Source organism: Equus przewalskii, chromosome 15 (genome assembly GCF_037783145.1).
Source record: "Equus przewalskii isolate Varuska chromosome 15, EquPr2, whole genome shotgun sequence".
Lineage (NCBI taxonomy): Eukaryota > Metazoa > Chordata > Mammalia > Perissodactyla > Equidae > Equus > Equus przewalskii.
Genome location: NC_091845.1, coordinates 67,551,113 through 67,572,235, shown reverse-complemented (window position 1 = coordinate 67,572,235; position 21,123 = coordinate 67,551,113). Strand labels below are relative to the sequence as shown.

General features: G+C 40.1%; 1 protein-coding gene across 8 annotated transcripts in view; it reads right to left on the bottom strand.

Moving 5' to 3' along the window:
- Positions 1–4,013: 4,013 nt before the first annotated feature.
- The window catches only part of HACL1 (2-hydroxyacyl-CoA lyase 1), a 33,391-nt gene continuing 16,281 nt past the window's right edge, over positions 4,014–21,123 (bottom strand). For 4 of the 8 annotated variants that reach the window (XM_008536126.2, XM_008536125.2, XM_070576005.1 and 1 more), the window contains 8 exons: positions 20,625–20,730; positions 19,121–19,204; positions 17,556–17,657; positions 14,875–15,029; positions 14,294–14,452; positions 12,649–12,756; positions 11,230–11,416; positions 4,014–4,176 (listed from right to left, as the gene is read on the bottom strand). In XM_008536126.2, the coding sequence (XP_008534348.1) occupies positions 4,144–4,176; positions 11,230–11,416; positions 12,649–12,756; positions 14,294–14,452; positions 14,875–15,029; positions 17,556–17,657; positions 19,121–19,204; positions 20,625–20,730 (934 nt within the window). In that variant the 3' untranslated portion in view covers positions 4,014–4,143. The remainder of the gene's footprint in view (positions 4,177–11,229; positions 11,417–12,648; positions 12,757–14,293; positions 14,453–14,874; positions 15,030–17,555; positions 17,658–19,120; positions 19,205–20,624; positions 20,731–21,123) is intronic. The other 4 variants (XM_070576004.1, XM_070576007.1, XM_070576008.1 and 1 more) reach the window with 1 other exon arrangement.

Sequence of the window (21,123 nt, the reverse complement as noted above, 5' to 3'; positions counted from 1 at the left end):
TCGAGTGGGTTTCTGATCCTTGGTAACTCATCTATCTACCCTACATCCTGTCTGAAGTTGTTTGCTGCAGCTTTTGTGATACAAACCCCCCCGGGTCACCTCGCCCACAAGCAAATGTCCATGATGTTTATATTGCTATACGCCATGTGGAAGTGAACTCTTCAGGGGTGAACTCACAAAGGAGCTGGCCAAACAGGAGCAAGAGGACGCAGGCCCTGGTAGACGAGGAGTGGCTGACATCTGGGTACACAGGCACTCAGTCGAGTTGGGGAGGGAGATAGGAACTCAGTTCAGTATGAACATCGTGAGCACTGACAGAGGCACACACAGGGAGGCAGGACAGCTTCACGGAAGAGGTGACTTTTGAGCTGGATCGTGAAGGATATGTCTGATTCCACATGACAAAAATGGGTGGGAGGGCACAGAGCACTGCAGTGGAAATGGCATGAGCAAAGCTCAGGCTAAGGGGAGACCAGCTCTGATTTCCCGAGCCCACCGTGACCAGTGGAGCGAGGAGGCAATTCCTGGGAACATGCCAGGACCAGGGAAGGAGCCTCGAGATGAACCATATGGCTGGAGATGAACCACTCCACAGAGCTGGCTCTAGTGACCACTGGATAGAAGGAAGGAGATCATGGATGATGCCATCTCTCTGTGGGTATTTCCAGGTCTAAGCCTGAATGTAAAGTGTTCCTTTCAAACTCTGAAACTGGAGATCCAGGAGTTTCTAGATGTGTCTTCCTCTGCTCCCAGATTGGACGGGTACCCATACAACCTGGATTCACCATGGGTTCACCGACCAGCTAGCCCCTCTCCTGAAAGAGAAGGCCTCGGAGGGGAGGGGAGATCCCAGAAAATCCAGTGAAAACCAGGGTGTAGGCAGGCCTGCCTGTCAGATGTGAGTCCGAGGTGTACTTTTACGAGCACTGGAGCTCTGGGAGGAATTCACAGGATCCTCAACTCTCTTTATCCATAGTACTCCATTCTCAGACTAGCAGCAGCAAACACAACCAGAAAACCCAGCTGACTCAAACTCCCTCTGCATACATGTCACTCTCCACAGCAGTTGGCAGAGTCAGTTTTATCAAAGTTATTCAGCCATGTTTCCCATGTGGAATTTAACTGGTTTCCAACTTTCTTCCTATGAAATTCTATCCTAGTCACTCTAAGTTTGCATTTATTTTAGTCACATGCCACTTCTTCACTGGAACGTACTGCTTCCCTACTGCCTAGCTAAGTGTCTTGAAAATAGCAAAGGAAGAAAACTATTTTTAGATTTAATGCTATCTTCATTTCCCTTTGGGGTTCAAAAGTCCTAATAGTTCTTTGTAAGAGATTTGAGACTTTTTTTTCTCAGGAAAACTCACCTCATATAAGCTGAGCTTATATGCTTCTAAGGGGCATGTGCGAAATAAACAGAAAATATCCACTGAGCTCCTTCCAACCATCATGAATTATACTTCAACTATTACTTAGTAAAGCCCTGCAGAGCAGGTGGCTGTGTAAGGAAGTGGAAACACACAGCCCTTCTTTTCCAGGAAATGATGAATCAACCTGGGGACTTAAGATCCACTTACTTGAAAAGTGAAACTACACTGCTAAACAGGTCATAATTCCAGCCAGTGTTCTCCTCTTCTCTAAAGCAGCATCTTCCTAATGCACAGCGGCATTTTTTGAACACCTTCTACACGCCAGGCATTGAGCTAGGAGCTTCTGGATGGCTCTGTGAATCCCCAAGCAACCCCATGAAGTGTGAGAGACTGTGAAAGAATATTAGTAGAGGAACCAGCCCTAAGAAGTCATTTCCCACCCTGGATTCTTAGTTTTCCTAAATCAAGAAAACAACCATAATCTTTCAAAGTTCAGTTTTTATGAGGCACTCGAGTATTCCACATCCCAGGATCACATAAGAGTGTTCATTCTTAAACTGGGAGGTGCAAAAGTTTTATCCAAGTAAGTTTGACTACCAACCAACAGATTCATTTTAGAGGGGCTCGTTCAGTATCTTCTGCTTCTACGGAAAAATTCCTACGGAGACTAACTTCAAGATCACTTTTACAAACTAAGCAGTCAGCAGACAGCGTCAACAAAGTGCTCCTGGACTAATCCGGACTTTATATGCTCCCACTGACCTCTGCTGGACAATCTATTAACCCACCAACACTGTTTTTTCCCTTGAGATAATTTGGCTAGGGAAGGAGCATTTTCCCCAGATCGTACCTAGTATTTAGATTTCGAGAGTTCAATTCACAAATATTCATGAAGCCCTCCACACTACCTTACAGTGAAATCTTGTACCACACTTGGCTGCCAGAGGCAAGCCTCCACGGGCAGAGCGGGACACTGGTGAGGGTACAGGAGCTACCCACTCTCAACCCCACTTTGACACTTGTTTGACACTCGGTGTGATACTCCCTCTGTTCTTACGCAGCCCAGGCTCTCTAGTGTATAGCTTAGAGGTACACAGGAGTACCTGCCAACTGGGCCCAACTTCAGGGGCCTCTCGGATAAAACCCGAGCTCCTTGCAACTATCTGCTAGGTTCACATCCCAAAGCTGGAGTCCGCCCCGGTGTGGAGGTCACGTGTGCCCCTTACCATCCAGTGGAGACAAGCCTGATGTAGACAGTGCAACAAGTTGAGCTTTGATATAAAGGCCTATGCTCCAATTCATATAAAACTGCAGATAATAAACAAGAATGACCCTGAAAATAAGTGATACTTTTCCATTTCTAATATTCTTTTAAAATAGTGTTTCTGATAACGAAAATTACATCATTATTTTGATTTTAAAATTTTGTAAAAGAAGGGAAAAAATAAAGCAGAAATAAAAATTACCTATAATCCTATCATCAAGTTATACTAAAACTTTGGTTTATTTTGGGCCCATCTTTTTTCTCCGTGTACGTGTGTATGTATGTGTATATATGTATGTATATTCTGATCTGGACCCACCCATTTTATAGATTGCCTTTTCACATATTATATTGTGATTGTTTCTCCATTAATAAATGTTCTTTAACACCATTTTTTGTTTCATGATGTCGACAGATCATAATGTGTGTAACCCATGGCTTATTATCAAACAGGGGCATCGTTCCTAAATAAAACTATGCTGAATGGCCTTATATATATTTGACCAAATATTTCATTACTTCTTTGGGATACATTCTCTAAATAGGCTCACTGAGTCAAAAGGTATGAGGTATGAACATTTTCAAGATTCCAAATAGAAGCACGACTAGAATTACTCTGCAGAAACTCCAGCTTCCACCACCGCCGAGCAGGGCCCATCTCACTTCACCCTCACTCATGTTGCAAATTATAATTTAGAAAGTGCTTTGCCAAGTGGATAGGCAAAAAAAGGTTTTTCAGTCTAACTTACACATTTGTATTTATTCATACTCATAATTTTACTGACCATTTATATTTTTTCTGTTAATCATACATTCATGTCCTCACCCATTTTTCTATTAGTGCATTAACATTTTTCTTACTCAGAAGAGTTCTTTATATATTAAGGCTGTTGACTCTGTTGCTCTCAATGGGGTACACACAAGCTAAGGTTGCTAATCCAAATATACCCGGAAATTATTAGTTTGGATGTGGTGTGACTTCTCCTTTGGCTCAATAAGTTCTTTCCAGGAAAACAAAACAAAATAAAAACCCAACTCATAAAGTACAGAACAAGCCCCATTAAATACTGGGGGGACTAAGGTATGAAGTGGTCAACAGATAAACTATGAAGTAGCAACAGCCCACGTACTCCAGCCTCCTGAACATGCCTCTGCATGAGAGAGTTCTTGGAGCCTTTTTCTTCAGAAGACATTTTTAAAAGATGTGTGACCTTAAGAAAGGGTTTATGTAGAAGCACACTGCCGTGGGACTCAGAAGTTAGGCAGCTGCAATGCTATCGTTTAATAAAACCCGCTCACTTCTTTCAGCCGTGAATGGTTACTTCTGTGGTAGAATACTGATTATTTTTCTGTTTTTAGCCAATTACTTTACTATAAAATGTCATTTGGAAATGTTTTTATTTCTTTTTGCACAAGAATTTTAACATTAAGGTAATTTTGCTGTGGGAAATAAAATTCCATCTTACAGGAAAGAGAAAACTCCTTAAGACCACTCATTGGCATCTTCATTTAAATATTAGAGCGGGTCAGCCAGTGAAACTCCTAGAAGAAAAAAAGACAACAAACATTCAGTGAAAAGAAATAAGTGTCTGGGGCTGGTCCACTGGTGTAGTGGTTAAGTTTGTGTGCTCTGCTTCAGGGGCCTGGGGTTTGTGGGTTCGGATCCCGGGCGTGGACCTACACATTGCTTATCAAGTCATGCCGTGGCGGCATCTCACACACAAAAGGTTAAAGGAAGATTGGCACAGATGTTAGCTCAGGGACAATCTTTCTTAAGCAAAAAGAGGAAACTTGGCAACAGACATTCGCTCAGAGCCATTCTTTCTCATCAAAAAAAAAAAAAAAAGAAAAGAAACAATTGTCTTAAACTATATTCTCACTGTTTTGCTTTCTCTAAAACCTAAAACTCTCATTATAATTACACTTACCATGATGGTAGTAAATGAGATTTATCTTTGGTCTACTGCTTTTCCCAAAAAGGAGCTAAAAAACTGTAGTGAACCTGTCTTGTCTTTCGAAACAACCTAAAATGACTTTCTGGGTCCTCCTCCATTAATAGAGTCTGAAAGAACCAGAAATACACTCAAAAGAAGAAAAGAAATGAAGGCAGCCCAAAGAAGGCTGAGCCCTGCGGTCTAAGGCCCTGCGTAGGAAAAGCAGTGCACAGAAGCCTTTCCCAGGACCAACATTCTACACATGCGGCCTGGGCACGGCAAATGCAGAGAGTAGGTCCTCCCTGTATTATAGCAGGAGGCAGCCAGCCTGCACTGCCAATCAACGACAAAGGGCAGATGGACACACAGACAGTCAATGAAAATCAACAGCTTAGAAACTATAACATGTCCAGAATTCTATTGGAATGAGGATAAATAATGTTGCAGTGGTAGATGAAAGAAATATAAGGATAAACCTCATGGAATTATAAAAGAGGAGATAAGAATTTGTATTTCTGCAGCCATACCTCCAAAAATTCATGAAGACTTGGAGAATAGAGCATTAGAAGCAGAGCATCAGAAAGGTGAGCTCACTAGCAGAGAAGGCACAATTCATTAGGGCGCTTCTGTGACTAACACAGGTCTCCAGACTGCCTATTTTGTGTGTGTGTTCTGAATGTGTTCATCAAGCCTCTTACAGTGGCTTTAGTTCCGCTAGCACTCTGATGCTCTGAGGCCAGGAGGAGGGCATCCTGGGTTGCAAAACTAACGTTTCAGTTATTAGAAAGTATATACTCAGTTATAAATAAAATGACATGAGATTTAAAAATCTGTCTGTTGGGTGTCTGGTTAGCAGAAATCATTTCAACAAATAGATTTTTTTAAAAAAAGAAAGGCAATCAGTAAGCCCATAGAAGTACAGAGCAGACTCTGAAAGTTGTTAATCCTACTTTAAAACAGTCTGCCTGCTTGCTCCACATAGACCCCTGCTAATGCCACCTACACATCACCTTTCTGGCCTAGTCTTTCTGTGCTCATCTTCTTCTTCAACACGCTTCTTCTTGAGTATCTCTCCTCTCTGCTATGAGGTAAATGCAAGTATATGCAGGTATCTCTCTCTCTTTTTTAACTGAAGTATAACTGACATATAACATTATATTAGTTTCAGGTGTACAACATAGTGAGTCCATATTTGTAAACACTGCAAAATGATCACCACAGTTAGTCTAGTTAACATCCATCACCACACATACCTACGCGAATTTTTCTTCTTGTGATGAGAACTTTTAAGATCTACTCTCTTAGCAACCTTCAAATATGCAATACAGTATTATTAACTATACTCATCATGCTGTACATTACATCCCTATGACTTATTTTATGACTAGAAGTTTGTACTTTTTGACCCCTTCACCCATTTCACCCCCCCACCTCTGGCAATCTCCAATCTGTTTTTTCTATCTATGAGCCTGGTTTTTGGTTTGTTTGTTTTCAGATTCCATATAAGTAAGATCATATGGCATTTGTCTTTTTCTGTCTGCGTTATTTCACTTAGCATAATGCCCTCAAGGTCCACCCATGGTGTCACAAATAGCAAGATTTCCTTCTTTTTATGGCTGAATAATATTCCATTGTGCATATACCACATTTTCTTTATCCATTCATCCACTGATGGACACTTAGATTGCTTCCACATCTTGGCTATTGTAAATAATGCTGCAATGAACATGGGGGTGCATTTATCTTTTCAAGTTAGTGTTTTCGTTTTCTTCAGATAGATACTCAGAAGTGGAATTGCTGGATCATATAGTAGTTTTAGATTTAATTTTTTTGCGGAATCTCCATACTGTTTTCCATGGTGGCTGCACCAATTTACATTCCCACTTACAGGGCATAAGAGTTCCATTTTCTCCACATCCTTGCCAACACTTATTTCTTGTCTTTTTGATAATGGCCATTCTAACAGGTGTGAGGTGGTATCTCATTGTGGTTTTAATTTGCAATTCCCTGATTATCAGTGAAGTTGAGCATCTTTTCATGTACCTGTTGGCCTTCTGTATATCTTCTTTGGAAAAATATTGTTCAGATCTTCTGCCCATTTTTACATAGAATTGTTTTTTTGCTATTGAGTTGTATGAGTTCTTTATATATTTTGGATATTAACCCTTTATCAGATATACGATTTGCAAATATTTTCTTCCATTCAGTAGGGTGTCTTTTCATTTTGTTGATGGTTTCTTTCACTGTGAGGAAGTTTTTTAGTTTGACGCCGTCCCATTGTTTATTTTTGCTTTTGTTGACTTTGCTTTTGGTGTCAGATTCAAAAAATTATCTCCAAGACTAACGTCAAGGAGCTTACCACCTATGTTTTCTTTGAGGAGTTTTATGGTTTCAGGTTTTACATTCAAGTCTTTAACCTATTCTGAGTTAATTTTTTTGTACAGTGAAGACAGTGGTCCAGTTTCAATCTTTGGCTTGTGGCTGTCCAGTTTTCTCAACACCATTTATTAAAGAACTGTCTTTTCCCCTTTGTATATTCTTGGCTCCTCTGTCGTAAATTAATTGACCATGTATGTGTGAGTTTATTTCCAGGCTCTCTATCCTGTTCCATTGATCTATGTGTCTGTTTTCATGCCAATACCATACTGTTTTGATTACTATTGCTTTGTAACATAGTTTGAAATCAGGGAGTGTGATGTCTTCAGCTTGGTTGTTCTTTCTCAGGATTGCTTTGGCTATTCAGGGTCTTGTAGTTCCATATGAATTTCAGGATGCTTTGTTCTATTTCTATTAAAAATGTCATTGGAATTTTGATAGGGATTGCATTGAGCCTGTAGATTGCTTTGTGTAGTATGAACAGTTTAACAATATTAATTCTTCCAACCCAAGAGCATGGAATATCTTTCCATTTATTTGTGTCTTTTTTAATTTCTTTGACCAGTGTCTTATAGTTTTCAGTGTAGAGAATTTTCATCTCCATAATCAAATTTATTCCTAGGTATTTTATTCTTCTTGATACAATTGTAAATGGTATTGTTTTCTTAATTTCTCTTTCTGATAGTTCATTATTAGTGAATAGAAACACAACAGATTTTTGTGTATTGATTTTGTATCCTGCAACTTTACTGAATTCGTTAATAGTTCTAACAGTTTTTCACTGGAGTCTTTAGGGTTTTCTATATACAGTATCATGTCATCTGCAAACAGAGACAATTTTACTTCTTCCTTTCCAATTTGGATGCCTTTCTTTCTTTTTCTTGTCTGATTGCTCTGCCTAGGATTTCTAGTACTAGGTTGAATAGGAGTGGCGAGAGTGGGCATCCTTATCTCATTCCTGATCTTAGCGGAAAAGCTTTCAGATTTTCAGCGTTGAGTATGATGTTAGCTGTGGGCTTGTCATATATGGCCTTGATTATGTTGAGGTATGTTCCCTCTATACCCATTTCATTGAGAGTTTTTATCATAAATGGACATTGAATTTTGTCCAATGCTTTTTCTGCATCTGTTGAGATGATCACAATTTTTATCCTTCATTTTATTAATGTGGTGTATCACAGTGATTGATTTGTGGGTACTGAACCATCCTTGCATCCTCAGAATAAATCCCACTTGATCATGGTGTATGATCCTTTTAATGTATTGTTGAATTCAGATTGCTAATGTATTGTTGAGGATTTTTGCATCTATGTTTATCAGGGATACTGGCCTGTAATTTTCTTTTCTTGTGGCATTCTTGTCTGGTTTTGGTTATCAGGGTAATGCTGGTCTCATAAAAGGAGCTTGGAAGCATTCCCTCCTCTTACCTTTTTTGGAAGATTTTCAGAAAGATTGGTATTAATTCTTTGAATGCCTGGTAGAATTCACCCGTGAAGCCCTCTGGTCCTGGACGTCTTTCTGTTGTGAGGTTTTTGATTATTGATTCAATATTCTCAATAGTAATCAGTCTGTTCAGCGTCTCTATTTGTTCATGATTCAGTCTTGGTAGGCTGTACGTTTCTAGGAATTTATCCATTTCTTCTAGGTTGTCAAATTTGCTGGCTTAAAATTGTTCATAGTAGTCTCACGAGCCTTTGATCATTTCTGTAGCACAGTTGTAACATCTCCTCTTTCATTTCTGATTACTTATTTTTTTTTTGAGGAAGATTAACCCTGAGCTAACTACTGCCAGTCTTCCTCTTTTTGCTGAGGAAGCGTGATCCTGAGATAACATCTGTGCCCATCTTCCTCTACTTTTTATTTGTGGGACGCCTACCACAGCATGGCTTGCCAAGCTGTGCCATGTCCGCACCTGGGATCCGAACCAGCGAACCCCAGGCCACTGAGAAGCAGAATGTGCGAACTTAACCACTGCACCACCAGGCTGGCCCCTCTGATTTTATTTATTTGAGTCTTCTCTCTTTTTTTCTTGGTGAGTCTAGCTAAACATTTGTCAATTTTACCTTTTCAAAGAACCAGCTCTTAGCTTTGTTAATCTTTTATATTGTGTTTTCAGTCTCCATTTCATTTACTTCTACTCTGGTGTTTGCTGTTTCCTTCTTTCCACTAACTTTGGGCTTTGTTTGTTGTTCTTTTTCTAGTTCCTTGAGGTATACAGTTAGGCTGTTTGAGATTTTTCTTGTTTCTTGAGGTAGGCATTCATTGCTATGAACTTCCCTCTTAGAACTGCTTTTGCTGCACCCATAAGTTTTGGTATGTTGTATTTCCACTTTCATTTATCTCAAGGTATTTTTGGATTTCTCTGACTCATTAGTTATTCAATAGCATGTTATTTAATCTCCACATATTTGTGACTCTTTCAGTTTTCTTCTTATAACTGACTTGTAGTTTCATACCATTACAGTCAGAAAAGATGCTTGGTATGATTTCAGTCTTCTTAAATTTACAAAGACTTGTTTTGTGGCCTAACATATGATCTATCCTGGAGAATGTTCCATGTGCACTTGAGAAGAATGCATATTCTGTTGCTGTTGGAATGTTCTGTATATATCTATTTAGTCCATCTGGTCTAATGTGTTGTTTAAGGCCAATGTTTCCTTATTGATTTTTCTATCTGGATGATCCAGTCATTGATGAAAGTGCAGTATTAAAGTCTCCTACCATTATTGTATTGATGTCTATTTCTCCCTTTAGGTCTGTTAATATTTGCTTTATATACGGTTGACCCTCTATATCCATGGGTTCTGCATTTGGGGATTCAACCAACCATAGATTGTGCATTATGTTTATGATCCACATTTGGTTGAATTCATGGATGTGGATACCGAGGGATGATCGTATTTATGTGTTCCTATGTTGGGTGCATAAATATTTACAAATGTAAATACACTTACAACTGTTGGATCGACTCCTTTATCATCATGTAATGCCCTTTTTTGTCTCTTATTACAGTATTTGTTTTAAAGTCTATTTTGTCTAAGTATAGCTACTCCAGCTTTCTTCTGGTTTCTATTTACACGTAATATCTTTTTACATCTCTTCACTTTCAGTCTGTGTATCCTATATCTGAAGTGAGTCTCTCGTAGGTAGCACATAGATGTGCCTTGTTTTTTCATTCAACCACTCTATGTCTTTTGATTGGAGAATTTAGTCTATTTACATTTAAAGTAATTATTGATAGGTATGTGCTTACTGCCAATTTTGTTCATTGTTTTCTGGCTGTTTTGTACTTCTTGTCGGCTCCTTTTGCCAAAATCTCTGATATCTGTTTTTAGAGAAATAGACTTTCAGTAGAATTCTACATATTTTATGGTTTCCAAATTAGTTGATTTACATTTCATCGATTGTCCAGGAGTCTGTTTACCCATTTGTTCACTGCCTTGTTCAACAAAGAAAAAGATCTCACAGCTGATATATGTATGAAGAACAAAGACAGAAACTACTCAAAAAAATTATCTGCTCTGAAAACAGTGGCTGATATGCAAGGTGTAAGAATGGAGGATGGGTATATAGAGAGGGCAAGTGGCAGAACCAGGATCAGAGTACAAAATTACGTGTGAAAAGCAACTGAATCTGGGATGGGAAAGGATCATGCTATATACTTTATTACTTATTTTACTGCTATAGTCTACACTGTAGTTTTGCTTTAGAGGCCAAAGTAACAAATTTTGAATGTAATTGCACAAATTGTCCTATTATAGTCTCATCTCTCACTGTGCTTCCTCCACTCTCTGTCTTCCAGCCACTCGGGGCTTTCAGTTCCTCAGACCTATCCTGTTCCCTCCTGCCACAGAGCCTTTGCACGTCTCTTTCCTCGCCTCTTTGCTGAGTTGGTCTCTACTTATCCTTTGGATTTCAGCATCACTTCCTCTGAGAAGCCTTCCCTGTGACCCTAATATAAATCAGATTCCTTTGTTGTATGTTCATTCAGAACTGGTTCCTTTCCTTCAGAGCAATGCTTCATTCTGTCATGATGCATTCACTTGACAGGTGACTGGACTGTCCCTCTCCCCTACTGTACTATAAGCTCCATGAGGTGAGGGCTGAGCTTGGTTTTGCTCACCAGGCTATTCTCAGCACCTGACACAGCACGCCTAATACATATCTCAACAAATATTCACTGAACAAACAAATGCATGTGCCAGACCCAGAAATGGTTTAGAAAGGACTTTTGGGGGTGGGAGAGGAGATGCATTTCTGCTTTCTGCTTAGCAATCACATTTACCTGGGGCTTCCGTGTAGCTTGCGGTTCAATCATAATGTTGATAAGAGAAGGTTTAGTTGTGTCTGCCAAGCTCTGACTCAGGCACTTTTGGAGTTCTTCTGGAGTTTGTACAAAATACCCTTTACCTCCAAATGCAGTCATGACCTGCTCATAATGTGCGTTTGGCAGAAGAGAGAGTGGCGGGGCTCTGAAAAAGAGGGTCATAAGTCAACAGAAAAAGAGTCAGTCTCTGAAATAATTTGTGGAAAATTTTAGGCTGAACTGAAAGGCATAATTTTATGTCCAACACTTAGACTGAGATGCCAGTACACTAAACTTTCCATATTTTTTTTATTGTCTATACATCAGTGTCGAATAGAACCTTTGTAATATGTGAGGTGTGACGATGGAAATATTTTATACTTGTGCTAGCCAGTATAATAGCCACTAGCAACCTGTTACTGTGGGCATTTAAAATGTGCTAGTTAAAATGAGGAAATGAATTTTTAATTTAATTTAAATAGCCACACGCAACTAGTGGCTGCTATACTGGACAGTGCAGGCTACACCATCAATACCTATGAATCCAAAAGAAAAAGAGAAAAAAAGAAATGTCACCACAAAATAAGTAAGTAATAACAAAACAACAAATGAAATCAGTGAGGCATAAGCAAACATACCCAGACCTTGCTGCACTCCCAGGCTGACACACAGATTCATAGCTCTCTCACACCCCACAGCCAGCTACAACACTGTCTCAGTTTGGCTCTGCTACCAGATGATCAAGATTTAGCTAGGTGATAAAAAGAAGGAGGAGTTCTGGATCATAAATAATATGTAAACATCCAGATTCCTACACGGTGTAGCAAGAATAGCAGGACTGGGAGCATTTTGCAATAATCTCTTCCATTAACAAGGCTTAGACTAGGGGCTGGCCTGGTGGTGCAGTGGTTAAGTGCGCACGTTCCACTTCTCGGTGGCCTGGGGTTCACCGGTTTGGATCCCGGGTGCGGACGTGGCACCGCTTGGCACGCCATGCTGTAGTGGGCATCCCACATATAAAGTACAGGAAGATGGGCACGGATGTTAGCTCAGGGTCAGGCTTCCTCACCAAAAAGAGGAGGATTGGCAGTAGTTAGCTCAGGGCTAATCTTCCTCAAAAAAACAAAACAAAACAAAACAAAACAAAACAAGGCTTAGACTCAAACTCATTCATCTGAGCCTTCAGTGGCTCCCTGATCATAAACTACTTATTGAAGCACCCAATCACGGACAGTTGTGCAAAGAGAAACTATGCAGACAGGGTTCCTGCCCTTTATAGGGGCTGACAATATAAACAAACAATACTCACACCACAACACATTCCAATACAGCCAACTTTTTAAAGAGAGCTTAAAATAGATGAGAGAAAGTAAATAAACATTGTTCTGGGTTACTTACACAAAAGTAGCATCTCCAAATTTCAACATTTCCTTCCAAGTATCTGCATTGAAACCTTGGTAAATTCCATTATTATTCACCACCAGAAGTACAATTGGCAAGTTGTACCTAAAATTGAGAGCAAAATATAAAGGAAATCTAAATCTAAAGCAATTTCTTTAATTTGGGGTGAAATTTTCACTTAAAAATGGATAGTTTTCCATAAGCTTTTTTGTAATATTAGGGTAAGACGAAAAATTAAGCATTTGTTATCCTAATAAGAATATCAAATCATTAACAGAAACATCATGGAGCAGTGGAAAGAATGCCAGATCACGGGGGCAGACCTGATTCTACCACTACGCAGCCATGGACCTCAAGCAAACAGCTGAGCTCTTCTAAACCTTGGTTTTCATAGATCCAGGTATTCATAAGAATGATACCTTGCATACTTAAAACCCTCTACAGCATCACTTCTACCTGGTGCCCACGGGTACTGTTTGAAAAGTATCTTTTTATTGAACTCCTCACAGACAACTAGCAGTTGCTACATACTGTGGAAGGCACGCAAGAGACTAGTGTACATTTTCTCCTTTCAAACCACTTCACCCAGAATCAGAAAAACATTATATGGTGTGATAACTAGAGAAAAAGAGAGTATTTAACAATGTGCTAAACACTCTGGTGAAGACAAAAAAAGGCTGACTACACTTTACTAATGATTGACAAAAGAACCTGGGCTTTATTTTCTAGAGACATAATTTCTGAGATCAGGTATAAAAACAAATCTAAACTGCAGACTGTTAAGTAACAGGATGGTGGCAACTACTTGCTCACCCTGCTCAAACGGAATCATTACTTTCTAGGAGGCCGCCTTCCCTATAAATCATCTTTTTGGCATAGACCACTTGGTTGTCTATACAGATATTCTAACAGGCACATACCTTCCCTCTGATCTTGAAAGTTTTTCATGCCAAAGCTTTGAAAGCCCCAAAACGCAATTTACAAAAGTCCTAATAAGAGCCCTGGCTAAGAATACAATGGTTTTACTAGAGTTTAAATAATTGGGGAGAAAACTCCCCCATACTTCTGTAAGAGGATCTATAACTCATGCGTTTCTCCATGAATGCTGGTGACTATAAACACAATCTGAACAGGTCGCATTCACCTTGAGCTTCACCTAGATTATCTCACTTGTTCCTCACAACCATCCTCAAAGGTAGGAGCTATTACTATCCCCATCCCTATTTTAGAGGAGACTGAAGCTTGGTTAAGTGACTTAACCCAAGTCACTTGGCTCTGACACGGGTGAGCGAGTATTTAAATCCAGGCCATCTGACCCAGAGGCCGTAGTCTTAACTAGTAAGCTCTGCTGTCTCCCTGCACAAAACAAGCTTTTCTCAGACCAGAACTTTTTCTAGGGACCTCAAAACCAGTTGCACATTTTTGGCATGCAGTAAAGAGGTCATGAACACACTGTCCTGGATGAGAGAGACCCTGGGGTGATGACTGAGTCTTCTCAGAGTGCAGCACAGTGCTGTGCCTGCGGTACCTGGCACATGGCGGACACTCAGTTCAGTATTAACAAGTGCTTAGGCTGCTGGGCCTTGTGCGTGATTTTTCACCTTTTGGAGAAAGAAATGCTCTGACCGGGAGGCTGTTTTACCTGCAGATGGTCTCCACTTCCAGGCCAGAAAACCCAAAGGCACTGTCTCCTTCCACACAGATGACCCGCTGTCCTGGGTTTCTATCTTTAGCCACTACAGCAGCTGCAATGGCAAATCCCAAACCGACTCCCATCGTTCCAAAAGTACCAGCATCAAGCCTGTTGGGGAACAAAGCTAAAATGAAGCCCTCTAAAGCATGTCATAAATCTAGGTATATGCACATGGTTCATGGAAAAATAAAATACAATAAAAACATCCTCTTTCTTTAACGTGAAGTTTTTGAACTGTGAGGAACTAATTTGTCAAGGATAAGCAGAATGAGAAGAAAACGTCACTTGCGATTGCTTGGAAGACCGTGAATATCTTCTTAGAACAATGACTATACAAATTATCACCTTATCTCGAGGACATATGAAGCATAAAAACTCTACAAAACCTCACGGAAGAATACCTTTAGATGAACTACATCCTTAAAAACTGAACATGTATAATTCTCAAACGTTTTATTAGTCTGCATGGTTGTAGTTTCAAATTTAACATGTTACAGTTCATCGATAATTGCTTTCTTTAGAAGGCTTACCTGTGCCGAGGAAGGTAGTTTTGAAGCACAGTGCGTCCAATATCCATAGTATTTGCTCCTTCACTTACCACGAAACAGTCCTTGGGTAGTTGTTCTTGAACATGGTAGAACACCGTAAAATAATTCATAGGCAGGGAGTTTTTGGAAGCTAATTCCTAAAATATTAGAAGGAAATATAATCAGATTAGATTGAGCTACAGCGAAGCTAAACAGTGCCAAAAAGCTACTACCAAACTTACGTGGAAATAGGCAACAACTATAAACTACAAGGTTTCCAAATGGCCACCACATGGCCACTCTGAGAAGCTAATTGATCTGTGAACAGTCCTGGAGGACAAGCCAAGAAAAATACGTCCCAGAGTCCCAGTTTGGGACACAATCAAATAACAGGGAATGTCCCTCTTTCTGGAGATCCACAATGCACATTAGCATATTAAAGACTGAGAAGTCCTATAGTAAAGATAGCTGGACACAGTCGGTTAAATAAAACTAAATCATCTCATTTGAGCACTTTTAGGAAAACACTGACCTAGAAAAAGTGAAATTTTTGTACTAGAATATTTTCGTCTGAAATATGACCCTAAGGGGCCGGCCTAGGGGTGCAGCAGTTGAGTTTGAGCACTCCGCTTCAGAGGCCCAGGGTTTGCCAGTTCGGATCCCAGGCGTAGACCTGCATGCTGCTTATCAAGCCACGCTGTGGCAGGCATCCCACATGTAAGATGGAGGAAGATGGGCACAGATATTGGCTCAGGGCCAATCTTCCTCAGCAAAAGGAGGAGGATTGGCGGTAGATGTTAGCTCAGGGCTAATCTTCCTCAAAAAAAAAAAAGACCCGTGAAATATGGCCCTAAGCTAAAGTCAGAATTTTAGAAAATCTGGTTCTTCCCCAGACTGGAGAATAAAGCAGATACGCTTCATCCACTATTCTAAGGAGTCTCTGAATGGAGGGAAAAACAGCAAGGTAAAAGCCTTCGTCTAATCATATGCCTCTCAGAGCTGAGAGAATGCCATGAGGGGCTTCAGCTGCAACAGTCCCATCTGATCCCAGCACTGCGCCTCACCTGGGCTGCTCTGGTCCCAGCACGGCCCCTTCACCTGGGCTGCTCTGGTCCCAGCACGGCCCCTTCACCTGGGCTGCTCTGGTCCTAGCACTGCCCTTCACCTGCGCTGCTCTGGTCCCAGCACAGCCCCTTCACCTGGGCTGCTCTGGTCCCAGCACGGCCCCTTCACCTGGGCTGCTCTGGTCCCAGCACGGCCCCTTCACCTGGGCTGCTCTAGTCCATTGGAGATGATACCCAGGATGGATGAGGGATCCTCCTACACTCCTGCACCAGAGCAGAGAGGAAGTTCCTTCCATCTTATACTAAGGAGCTTTCCAGGGAAAGGAAGGGATTAATCATGACACTATTCAGAAAACAAAGTTGGACTGGCTCTCAACAGGAGAAACAGTCACTGATTAAAATTCCAATGAAAGATAAATCATGTATAGTCAATTCTGCTTGTTTTGAAAATGCAAATTTACTCCAAGACAACTGATATATTAGGGAACAATATGAGCATAATTCGAACTGCGTATCTGCTTAGGCATGACTGCATCAGTGAAAAATGCTACATGGACACAGAAAGTGGCACCCGGTTGAACCAAGATGCATAGGAATACACAAAACTGAAAAAAATCAGGAACAACTTTTCTCCCAATCAAAGAGAAAACACTCTATATGAAGATTTTTAAACAGAAATAGCCAAATCCTGAAGAAGCGGCTCATTTCAGTGCTCGCAGTGGATGGTTTGGTGGATTCACATATTACTACAATTTCCAAAGCCTTGAGCTAACAGGCAAAACCACGCATGGGGACGAGGGAGTCACAAAAGAACTTCCAGGGGCGACACAAACGCCAACTGAGAAAGAAGGCTGTAAATGTTCTAACCAAAACAAACAAACCAACAAACAAACAAACGTGAGGTGATGGATGTGCTAATTAGCTGGATGAGGGGAAGCTTTTCACGACATATATGTTATCAAATCACCGTGATGTACCTTTAAATATCTTACAATTTTATATGTCAATTATAGCTCAACACAGATGAAATTAAAACAAAAAAAGAAAAAGAAAAAGAAGGCTATACATTAGATCACACTTTCAATTTTGATGAAATACCTATCTATCATAAATGCATGCCTTGGAGGACTTATACCTTAAAAGTAGAAGAACATGCCCCAGGATTTAAGGTTCCAAAAGATCTCTTAAGTGTGAGCTGGTGCCAAGGTCAAACTGAGGACACCCATTCACACCCACTCCCACAGACTCTTACAACTTTCTGTCCAACGTCAGACCCTCCTTCTACCACTTCACAGTAACTCACAGGCTGAAACCCTTCCAGTGCCCACTTTCACAAGAAGCTTCAGGTCTTTTTCAAGGAAAAGTGGCATATTTATTGTTATATATATTTCTTGACCATTTAACATGTGTTAAACTTTCCCACCAGTTTTATTAGGTTCCTATCTTAATGTTCACAAAGTTTTTGAGAGTTATGCCCCTAAACTCTTTTTTCCATGAGCCCTGTGGTTTTACTGCATGATTTTGCATAATGCGGTGATTTTCAGGAATGCGTATCTCACGACAGAACTGACTGAACCATGAACCCGAAGTGTTCTTGACTTTCTGTGGGTCCCGTATTACCTTGGTTACAGCTTCATTGCTCTTCATTTTTTCTCTCAGAGTTTTCCACCACTTGCTCTCTGGAGGATACTGCCACGGTGTTCTATCAAATTGTTCTAAAAGCTAAAAAACACAAACTTTTTCTTTCTTTTTTGAAAATAAACTTAAATCATATTAACATAAAAATCTTTCTTTCTTTCTTTTTTTTTTTGCTGAGGAAGATTTGCCCCAAGCTAACATCTGTGCCAATATTCCTCTATTTTATATGTTGGGCAGTGCCATGGCATGGCAGCTGACGAGTGGTGTAGGACTGCGTCTGGGAACTGAACCTGGGCCGCCATGCACTGAACTCAACCATCAGGCCACAAGGCTGTCCCCGAAATGCCTTCTTAAAGAAGACAATACTGCTATACTATCCTTCCCTTCACATCACTTACACTCTTTGTTTTTCCTCTAGGCAGCAAACAACTGATAGACAATAAACAGGTAAGATGGAAAGCTTTTGTTTGGGTCAGTGCAGACTTCTGCCAGATGCTGGGATTGCCACAGAACAGAATGGAAGGGCCACCTCCTCCACACCACACAGCCAGGGGCTTTTAAGTCCTCCTCAGTCTTTGACATGAAAAAGAAAATCATCCCCTCCATAGGACCCTTGCAGGAAGGCTGACAGCCCCAAATACCTAGGGATTCCCATGATACAGACCAAATGCTCCGGAGCATTCTAATATGTGATTGGGGACCGCAACCTAATATTGTATAATCTTGATAACAATACCAATTTGTATCCAAAATCAAGTGATAAATATGACTATATTTTATCTCTTGTCACAGTGAGATGCTTAAATTATGTACAAATAATAAAAATCTGGACAAGTCACTGATTACAATTTGAAGAGTTAAAAATCTCTTTATTGCCTGAAGAAAGACTAAGCTGGATTTTTCCAGTACATAAAGCCATTTCTTGGCTGTAAGTTCAGTTCCTCTGGACGCTGTATTATAGTTTTTCAGGTAGCTGAATCCTACTTAATAAATCACTATTTGCCTACTGAATGCCTTTAAATTTTCAATCACCTTCCAAAAATGTTAGCTTAACTTACATAAAAATGATACAAGGAGTTGTATATATAAGGAGTTATATACAAGGAGTTGGATTTACCAAGTTCCAAAGTTATACTTAAGAATAGCTTTCCAGGGGGTGGCCCCGTGGCCAAATGGTTAAATTCACGTGCTCCACTTGGGCAGCCCAAGGTTTCGGTGGTTTGGATCCTGGGCGCAGACCTAGCATCGCTAATCAGGCCATGCTGAGGCGGCATCCCACACAGCAGAACTAGAAGGACCTACAACTAGAATATACAACTATGCAATGGGGGGCTTTGGGGAGAAGAAGAAAAAACAAGATTGGCAACAGGTGTTAGCTCAGGACCAACCTTTAAGGAAAAAAAAAGAATAGCCTTCCAGAATAAATTTTGTTTAAAACAGATGTTAGTAGACCTGTTGCCAAGTGAATCAAGATGTAACATTTTCAAGAACTGAGTATTCCCTAAAGACCAAGCCACATAAACCAAAACCCAGGCAAAAGCTCTTACCTGTTTAGTGACAGCATTTATGTCTCCTAACAAAGTCACAGCAGGTCTTACATTATTCCCCAATTCTTCTGCACAGATATCAACCTAAAAAACAGACAAGGCTGAAGAACAAGCCATGTTTATTCTTAAAAATCTTTAAGAAGTCAATTAAGGCTGAATAAACTGTATACATAACATATGATAAAGAAATTCTGATATTCAAGAAGCTTCTTAACAAAAGTAAAAATCCATACAACTTTTATGAGTATCATAGCTAGTACAGAAACCTCACCATCTTCTCTCATTTTAAAATTTACTCTGTAGAATTTTGGTATTTTTCCATTATCCCCACAGGCATGCATTCGACTTGATCAACTATAGTTTTGAATCTAATCAAATAAAGCTGTACTTAATTACACTGGAATTCCTATCTAGAGCAGGAGTTCTCAAATTTGAGCTATCAGAACCACCTGGTAGGCTTGTTAAACTGTAGATTGCAAGAGTCCATCTCAGAATTTTGATCTCAGTAGGTCTGGGGTGGGGCCTGAAAATGTATATTTCCAACAGGTTTCCCAGGTGGGGCTGATGCTGCTGGTCCAGGGACGCAGGAGTAGAGAACCACTCCTAGGGCATAGCATGATTACTTCCCATTTCCCAGAAGCTCCATTTCTGAATGGCCATGGGCAAGCGAAAATAGCTTGTGTAAGGAGGAGTAATTTAGCCACCCCAAAGGGGATGCACTTTATTCTGTAATCAAGAGGGACAATCAAGAGGTGGGAGCATCTTCCAGGTACAACCCAGGTCTTGCTTGTTTGTGGTTTTAGTTTCCAATGGTCCCAGGAGTAAAGGGACTATTAGAAGGTGACTTCTTAAGCAGTAAAAGGTAAACAGGGAGAAGATAACAGTTGTAGCTGTCATCAAATACCAGACACTGTCTGTACACAGTCTGTGTCAACAGGTTTGCATGCCGCTATGTAGGCAGTACTTGCCACAGCAGCAAGAAAACTGGCTTATAAACAGGGTCACAATGATACAAGAGTCATCGGGGGAGGTCACAGTGAAATCCAAACACCCTGTTTAATGACATGTAAAAGCAGCACTGTTTAGAGATTTCCAACCAAAAGGTGTTTGAAAGTTTTGGCATCTAACAGAACACCTCAGTCCCTAACAATACTGAATGTTTTGTTCTAATCTACCATCCTACTTAAAGCTCTTTTGTCTACCTTTTAAATATACTTAAACTATGAAGAAAAGGCAAATTATACTTTTCAGACTATTTAAAACTTGATTTTGAAAGGTTTTCTGGTTAGAAGGAAAGTAGGACGTTATGTCTCACAGGTTTGAAAAGGCAGCTTCCTTTGGAATCTGTAATTATGTTAGACAATTTCTAAAATTCCACTTTTGTAAAAAGACAAATGGCTCTTTACAAAAGCCAAGAAGAAAGCAGAGCTGATCATGGCTGAGAGGGAGAGCAGGAAACTACAGATAGCTCTGATTTTAAAGCTCTCCTCTCCTCTCCGAGTACCTGGATAAACTTCACATCTGGCCGAAATCGTGGAGGCAGTCCAAAATGCAAAATCCAATTTAATCTGGCACCAAATAACACAATTACATCAGCAAGCTGCAAAGCCCTATTAAAAAGAAAAATCTGATGTAACACAAAAAGTACATCTATATTTCTTATTTGAATTATTCTGTAATTAATTTCTAAAGTACTTAGAAAAGTCTAAATAATTTGGAGCTTACATTAGTGTTCAGAATCAGCTTCTGATTCATATACCGTACTGGTCCCGTGGGACCCAATTTAACAAAGAGATAAAAACTACAGCTGGAAGGATAGATTTGTTTACCGATACTCTAAAACCCTTGAAAGTATTGATTCAATGATTTATAGCCCCTTGCAATCTTTTTTACACTATTAAAGTCATTCATATTATATTACCTTCTTAAAATTTGGTTGGAACAAAGATAAACTTCAGCTCAATGCAAGTATATATTAAAAACACCCCTTAGTAGTATAAGAA